Here is a 7,958-nt window from a genome sequence, read left to right as displayed (position 1 = left end):
TTTCCTCTTTTCAGTATGGATGGAAACACGGACCTTCAAGTTCCCCTTAACAACTTTCTAATTTTCACACTTTCTGTTGTCTCTACAGAAACATTGGGACTGGATTTCTCTCGAGATAATCTTCAACTAAATTCGTATTAAAATGCCTAAGGGTAAAGTATTTTTGTATAAATATGTGAAGAGATTATGCTTAAGGTGTATGAAAGATTAGGAGCTTTAGAATTTACTGATGTTTGAGAGAAGAGAGAGAACGGAATGTGTAAGGCATGTTTCCTCTCTGCCCACCCATTGACCTAGACTGGTTAATCAGTGACATACCAAGCATTATGGGTGTTGTTGCACCTGTACTGGTGACGGGAGCAACAACCTGGTGTTCTTTTATGATGTAGGCTATGTTACTGTGAAATCTGTACTTGTATACTATAACGCTAGAAGGCTGAAAGTGTTGAAATATGGCCTAGTCGTACACGTTTGTGGGTGTATTCTCGTGTGTTGATAACGTAGTCTAGATGGTGCGACGCCAGGTTAGTAATTTCACATCATTCAGTCGTGTTTTTACTTTAAGATTCCGAATGATTAAGAATAATTGGCTAAATAGACCAAAACAAGAAAAAAAAATTGCTACTAGCCTAGGGCCACAATCTGCGAACGAAGCTGAATCCATTGTTTCCAATATATAGTGTTACTGGGGGCGGGTATGGTCCAGAGATGGGCAAATCCTCCCCACCCAATCAAGTGAGGTTAGGATGGTAAGGTTTGGTTAGGTCAGGACAAGGCATTCTGGGAAAGGTTAGGCTTGTTTTTGTCTTCGGAACTTGATCCCATTGCCCTACACTCGCCCCCTAGGTAGGTCACACATGTCAGTGGTAACAACCCCCGGACCCTGTAGGGGGTTAGTGCCTTCAGTTCACCTCATGTGGTACATTGTAGGCATCACTTAGGGTGTCCCTGTAACCCCTAGCTGCATCCACTTTCATTCCTGTGCAGCTGCGAGATTTTCCTCCTTTTACACCTTTAAAATATTTTTTCTCCCAATTTCCATTTCAGCATTGAATGGCCTCATAGGTCACAGCACTTGGCTTTTGACCTAAAATTTATATTCCATTGCATTCCAACAGCCACCAGAAAATATATGAAGCATGAGGCTTCAACTTGTTCATAAGTTAACTGAAACGGTCAATGTTGAGTTTTATTTTCTAATGCAACTGTTAGGCTATAAAAATGATTTAGCTTCAGTGTAACCATTCTGCTATAGGTTTTAAAAATTTGGAGATTTTTATGCCAGTGTACACTTCATTGTAATTCAGTGTTTATTAATGCTTCATTTTTTTCCTCATTGACACTAAATATATATACATATATCATTTGTATGATAAAATATGTTAATATCATCATTAACCTTGCTGTTGAGCCTTCTGTAGTAAGGCAGCTGCTGGAATAGGCTCAGATGTAGGCTAGCTGTGCAATTGAGCATCCAGTTGAAAAAGCTTCAGCCTGTAAGATGTGATTCCTGTTTAATGACAGTTTCCAGCTTGCACTGAGAAATACTCTTATGTAAAAGGCTTTGGTTTGTACACCTAGGAAAAATTCAAATTACCTCAAAAATTTTATTTCTTTTAGGAATGGGGCCTTAAGAACCTTCTGTATATTTTTAGAAATTAGAATCCTTCATGGTACCTTCGTTCAGCTTTTGTTTTATGTAATGTACACTACAGTACTTAGTTACTTAATGAGACAGTGATTTATTTTATTATTTCAGGAAAGCATAAGGGTGGACGTCGTCAGTTCACAAACTTCGAGGCATTAGAGGAGCAAAAGAAAAAAGAAGAGAAGGAAAAGCAATGGAGAGTAAGTGCTGATTTCTTTTTTTACTTTGGGACTGTTTCAGAGTAGACAGAAAATATGCAAATAAACAATGGCTGGCTAGTAGTGTAACTTGTAAGGCATACGTTACAGTATAAATTTTCATCTTCAGTGGAGAATAGTCATCAGTAAGGAAAAGAAGTTTGGTGTGATCGTCCCAGTTAAGTTGCTCTTAGTAGGATGATAGATTGGTGAAGGATTATGTGGCATCACAATTTCTCTCAAATTGGGATGCCTCTTAACAATAGTGTCAAAAGGCATTGCTACCTCATCTTTTGTATTATTATTATTCCTGTTACCTTCTGTAGCTTTCAAATGAACACCATATTCTTTGGAAGCTTGAACTTCAATTCCATGGCCCCTGTAGGCTTGTTCCATATGAATAGGGATTTATCTTTTGAATAATAATAATAATAGGTTATGTTCTTCAGCTCGTAGTTTTCCGCTAACTCTTCTCTCAGTGATTGCGTTGCTCCTGATTCTCCTGCTCTACCTCTGTCCATTCATATGACCACCCCAGAATTTTCAGTTCATAAGGTCTGTGGGGATTTTTTCACCCTTAAAGAATCACAGGGCTTCTGGCCCTGATATATATATTTCTGCACAATTCTGTAAGTTTTTAAGTTATTGGTAACTCGTGCACTTATCCATCCTTCTGGAAGCATGCTCCATATAATGAAGACAGCAAAAGTTTGCTCAGATTTATATTACTTGTCCAGATAAGATACCTGTACTTTCACAAATACTCATCACAAAATAAGTATGCATTGTAAATGCAGCTGCAATTTGTTTTGTTTCTTGTTAGTTTATTAGACCAAGCCTTAGACTAGCCTAGCATAGCATAGCCGCATGGTATTCATTCACAAAGACATAAAAAAGGATGGAAGAAAATTTATGGTAAATAGGGAGTACAAATTAACCCAGACTCATATTGATATAGCTAATCCATGGTTTTGAGTACAGTATGTCGGCATGTACATATTAAAAGAATGGTTGGTATAGTTTGAAGGAAATCCATTAGCATAGTTCTAGGTAACGAAAAATATCTGATACTTGGGCAACAGAAAGGGGTGGGCTCAATCTTGCTGTAAAAGTGGTTGGGTACTTTATTAAATTGTTGTATTCTCCAGTTTTCTCTGTTCTCTTCTATGTTTGTTTTGATTTCTCAGTGGTATATCTTTAATATTTTAACTATTGACAATTAAAATTTGATTCCAAGGGATATTTGCTAAATTATTTTCCCATGTACAAGATGTAAACAGACATTAAAGTTATTCGAATACCTCTGTATTTATAATTTCTGTGGTATAAGTATTTAAGTAATTATTCTGGTGTAGTGAAAAAAATTTATGAGCTTTTTTGGATAGAGATGTGAAAAGTGAAAAGTTAGTTTTAAAAATTTCCAGGAAAATTTTGTGTAATAACTAAAAATTTGAAGCTTTAAATTATAAGTTCTATAAAAGTTGACTAAGAAACTTGTGCCCTCATTTTTTAACTTTTTGATGTGAAATAAAGCAAATGCCTTTTGTTAGACATGGCTGTCTTTTAATATATATGGTATGGGAGTTTGTGATGGGCAGTTCAGTTCTACCCTTTGAGTTTGTAGGAATATCAAGTTACAGTACAATTGTCAGTGTTATTTTCTCTATTGAACTTCATTGTCAGGTAACTTGTTCTAAAATAATGGTCATCATTGCCAGTCCATTTCTTTATAAATCTTGTTTCTTTTTGAAAATTAGCAGTTATTGTATGTATAGTTCTAAATTGATCTGGAGAGGTGACTATAATTATGAGGAAATTATATGTCCCCAGTCCTTCACAAATTTCAAGCAGCCGCTGTTGTTAGGGTGGAGAGGTTGCTTAAGCTTTATACCATCTGGGCAAATGTAGATTAAATGCACTACCTTTTCTTACTGTGCTTACTTCATAGTCCTCTGATTCCAACGTAACTCATTTTGACAAAGTTTTCTCCATTACTTTTTCACTCGCACGCAGAAAACCCAGGGCGAGACAGACAGCGAAGAGGAGGCAGAAGAAGGAGAGAAGTCAAGTGCCAGCTCAGAGGAATCAGGGAGTGAAGAAGAAGGAGAAGGAGAGGGAGAGGATGATCAGAAGGAAAGGAAGCCCAAAGGAGTTGCTGCTTTAATTGAGACGGAAAATCCAAACCGTGTGGTAAACAAGACTAAGAAAGTCACTCAGTTAAGCACAACTAGCGGGGCGGCTGCTGGAAAACCTCAACTTTCTCGTCGGGAAAGGCGAGTAATTTGTTTGGGTTGATTATTTCTTGACACTTACAGTACAAGTGTTTAACTTTATTGTAGTTTTAAAATGAAAAGAATTTTGGAAATTCATGTTTTATTGCATGTTGAGATAAGAAACTTATCCAAAGGATTTTGGTTTTTAATTTTTAAATACTGCATCCCAACAGAGAAGAAATTGAAAAACAAAGAGCCACAGCTCACTATCGTAAAATGCATGCTGAAGGAAAAACAGAGGAAGCAAGGGCCGATTTGGCACGTCTAGCAATCATCAGACAACAAAGAGAAGAAGCAGCAAAAAAGAAGGAAGAGGAAAGGATTGGTGAGTCTTGTAAATTACTTTATATATTAAATTACAATTCTTACATTTTACATACTTTTTCATTAAGCCATTTTAAATGGGGATGGTTTGACATTCATCCTTTAACTGCTGAATCAAGGGTGAACCCTGTAGGCAGAAAATGTTCATGAAATAGGCACTACATGTTAAAACACAAGTTTCTTCAGCAGTTTGTTGGATCTCCTAACACACACACTATCATATATGTAATTTCATCTTTCACATCATGGATGTTGAGGTCCTACCATTCCAGTATCTCGTGTGCTTCACATATCTGGGTCCTCCCCTCCTGCTTCCCAGTACTTCTGAATTATACCCTTTTGTCATCAACCTGTCATCTTCCATTCTCTCCTCTTGGCCAAACATCTCAAAGCATGGTTATCCTTTCACCTAAGTCAACCATTTTTGCTAACTTCATAGTGTAAGTGGTGGGTTTGTAAAAAAAAAAAACATGTTCTATATGATAAGAACTCATTTTTTAAATGGTTACATTTATTTACTTTTTTTAAATCTCCTGTTCTGTCAAGATGATTCATTTTCAGTTCATTTACTGGTTATGCCTTTAACAGGAACAACAGCTTTTATATATAGGCTTTTATCTCATACATTTCGTAATCATCGTACCATTTTATTTAAGCTCGTGAGGAAGCTGCAGCCGCAAAGAGAGAGAAGATGGCCAAGACGTTAAACAAGAAAAAGAGTTGATCGTTTCCAAATCATAGATGTATGACTCGATGTATCACTTTAGATGTTTAAATGACAGCTTTTAGCTATAGCACTACAGGCAATTGGCTTTGTGCAGAATTTTAACTCTTAAAGAAAATTTTCCGAAGCATTTTTAATTTTACAGGTAGTGCAGTAGTATTCATTACATAAGTTTTTCGCTTTGAATTTTCATGAAGCCAATTGTCTTTAAATAAACTCCAGTGTTGGATTATAGGCAATTTTCTTTGCATTTTTTTTTTCTTGAAGCCTGATATGTCATGCTAAAGAATGGACTTTTTCAGTGCTACTGTTTTGGAAATCTGTTTTGTCTGTGTTTATTTTGACAATGCCATAATCTTTACGGAAGTGTTGTTTTTATATGTCATCAGGATATGTTTATTATGGTGAATTTAATTATCAATTTATTAAAAGCAGAATGGAAAATTAGTTCTTGCATATTCATAAAAGCAGAATGGAAAATTAGTTCTTGAATATTCACATTGAGGATTTTCACCAATTGCCTATTTTTCTACTGTAAGAATAAGTTTATAAAAGTATTAGCATTATTCTAGGTGGTTATTATGGATAGGAAATGATTTCACGTATGTTATGTCACGGATGATAGAATTTTTTTATCTAAATATGAAAGTAAGACGTGGAGCCCTTGTATTGCGAATTTTTTTATCTAAATATGAAAGTAAGACATGGAGCCTTTGTATTGCTCTGGTGTCCATATAGTTTGTACTGTAGTTGTCATTAGTGGAGCGAGTTCCTGTTTGACAGATTGCAACCATCTCATGATAACCAAATTGAGAATTGCCATATGCACCTAAGATTCTGTACTAAATTTACAATTCCAGCATGCTACTCTGAAGCCATACTGTAACTCGTACTTCACGTTTACTGTGTTCTTTTGCCTTTCCTGTCATGTTTGGTGTTTAATTATCATGTAAGTTGTTGACTGAAATAGTTATTGGTTTCTTGCATCATGTTGCTAAAGTTGATTGATAATGGAACACCAAAAGACATGGGATATAGATTTTTTAATTGTGAAGCTCCCCCATTAAAGAGAAATGCATTTAAGTTTGAGACTGCATTTCCAAAGAACTCGTATCTTGGGTTGTGTTGCCCTAAAAATACATTAATGTGAGTTGTACCTGACCATAAAAAATCCCTTATATTTTACTTGCATAGCTTGATCCTGTGAACCATACCTTTATGAAGCCTCACAAGATAAGGCCATTCATCAGTTGTAAATTCACTATTTGCTTCCAAATTATTTACACTTTCTCTTGGTTATGGAACAGTCTATGAATACTAGTTCGTTTACAATGTATTTAAGTTCACATTTTTGGGGGGAATCAAAGAAGAGACAGAACCAAATTGAGTTTTAGAAATATGGCCTCCTCTGGTAATAATCACAGGGCTCTTTATTTATTTACTTTTTTTTTTGCACATGAACTCCTCTGACATACTTTGCACTAAATCCCCCCCCCCCTTTTTTTTAGTACCGTTTGGCTTCCTCCCAACCATCCTAGCTAATCTGCTTCTGTGAAATGCCTTTACATAGCATCCCTATTTCGTGGTACCTGATGTCATTCTTCCTTGCTTCATCCAAGAGAATGGGATCTGTTTTTTTCGTTATATTAGAGTATTTGCTTCATCGAACTGTACATCTGTATCAGCATACTACCATATCACAAAAGTGAGAGCTGCATGACAGCTTTTGGTAGACACTAAGAGAGGTGTCTGTAGTGACTGCATGGTTTATGATGCTTCCATCTGACAGGTGATTTTCCTTTTTATATTTCATTTATATAACATTATTGCAAGTGGAGAACTTGATATGGAGTCATTGAGACCATTGTGGGTATTTTTCCATCTAATGTCGTCATAGCCCCCATAACCTCTTGCCAGGGGTGGGGTTATACTATGTTCTGATATCTACAATAAAGTGTTTTATGAGATTGTTTTGTCATTAGCCTGTAAATAGCATTAACCTTTCCAGAGCTGTTATTTTGTAAGGAATAGATGAAAATGTTATGTGAAGCAGGAAAGAACATTTTGTTCTAGTGAAGATACATAGATACAAAAGCTCTCCCTCTAGGAGTGATATAATAAGCATTAATGTCTTTCAATATTGTGATGATTGTTTATTATTCCAACAGTGGATGTCTACACTGCATCTTTGTCCTGCTACAGTGTATGGCAGCCTGTAATGGTAGTTCAGCTTACAAACCATTGCTCTGCTTATACAGTGGTGCCTCATTAATGAATGCTTTGACAGTTGTACTGTCTAACAAGAGCCAAAAGGCATTCAGTGGTAAAGACTTTTCAGGCTGGCCTTACATTCACTTTGTTCTGGGCTGCCAGTATTCAACATGTTGAAACCCATAGCCAGAAAGATAACGCCACAAAACTATCCCCTTCCAAATACCAAAACAATTCAATTTGATAGCTTCATTTGTTACCCAAGAATAGTCTGGGTCATATATGCACTTAAAGAACCCAGTGCCAAAGTAATGTCTCACCCACAGGTAAGCAAACTCCTCCATCATGCCTTCTGAAGGGAAGACGCTCACTTTAAGCTGTAGGCAAACAAGACTTACGAGAGGGCTTCTTAGACTTATTCCTATGAGATGAAAAGGAAGAATGGGATGAACTTGACAACTGTGCTTCTGTAAAGTTTTTAAATTAACTGATAATCAAGGTTTGCAGTTTAACTGATGATCAATTGACCATCAGGAGAAATTCTATTGATGCAGATTTTACTCTAACAATGAATGGCTTAT

General features: G+C 36.2%; 1 protein-coding gene across 1 annotated transcript; it reads left to right on the top strand.

Moving 5' to 3' along the window:
• On the top strand, window positions 1-7,133 carry LOC136846133 (28 kDa heat- and acid-stable phosphoprotein-like). The gene is made up of 5 exons (XM_067116875.1): window positions 1-152; window positions 1,760-1,848; window positions 3,859-4,118; window positions 4,292-4,443; window positions 5,099-7,133. The coding sequence occupies exons 1-5, from the start codon at window positions 143-145 to the stop codon at window positions 5,164-5,166; spliced, it is 579 nt and encodes a 192-aa protein (XP_066972976.1). The 5' UTR covers window positions 1-142; the 3' UTR covers window positions 5,167-7,133.
• The last annotated feature ends 825 nt before the right edge of the window (window positions 7,134-7,958 follow it).

Source organism: Macrobrachium rosenbergii, chromosome 14 (genome assembly GCF_040412425.1).
Source record: "Macrobrachium rosenbergii isolate ZJJX-2024 chromosome 14, ASM4041242v1, whole genome shotgun sequence".
Taxonomy (NCBI): Eukaryota; Metazoa; Arthropoda; class Malacostraca; order Decapoda; family Palaemonidae; genus Macrobrachium; species Macrobrachium rosenbergii.
This window is presented reverse-complemented; position numbering and strand designations above follow the sequence as displayed.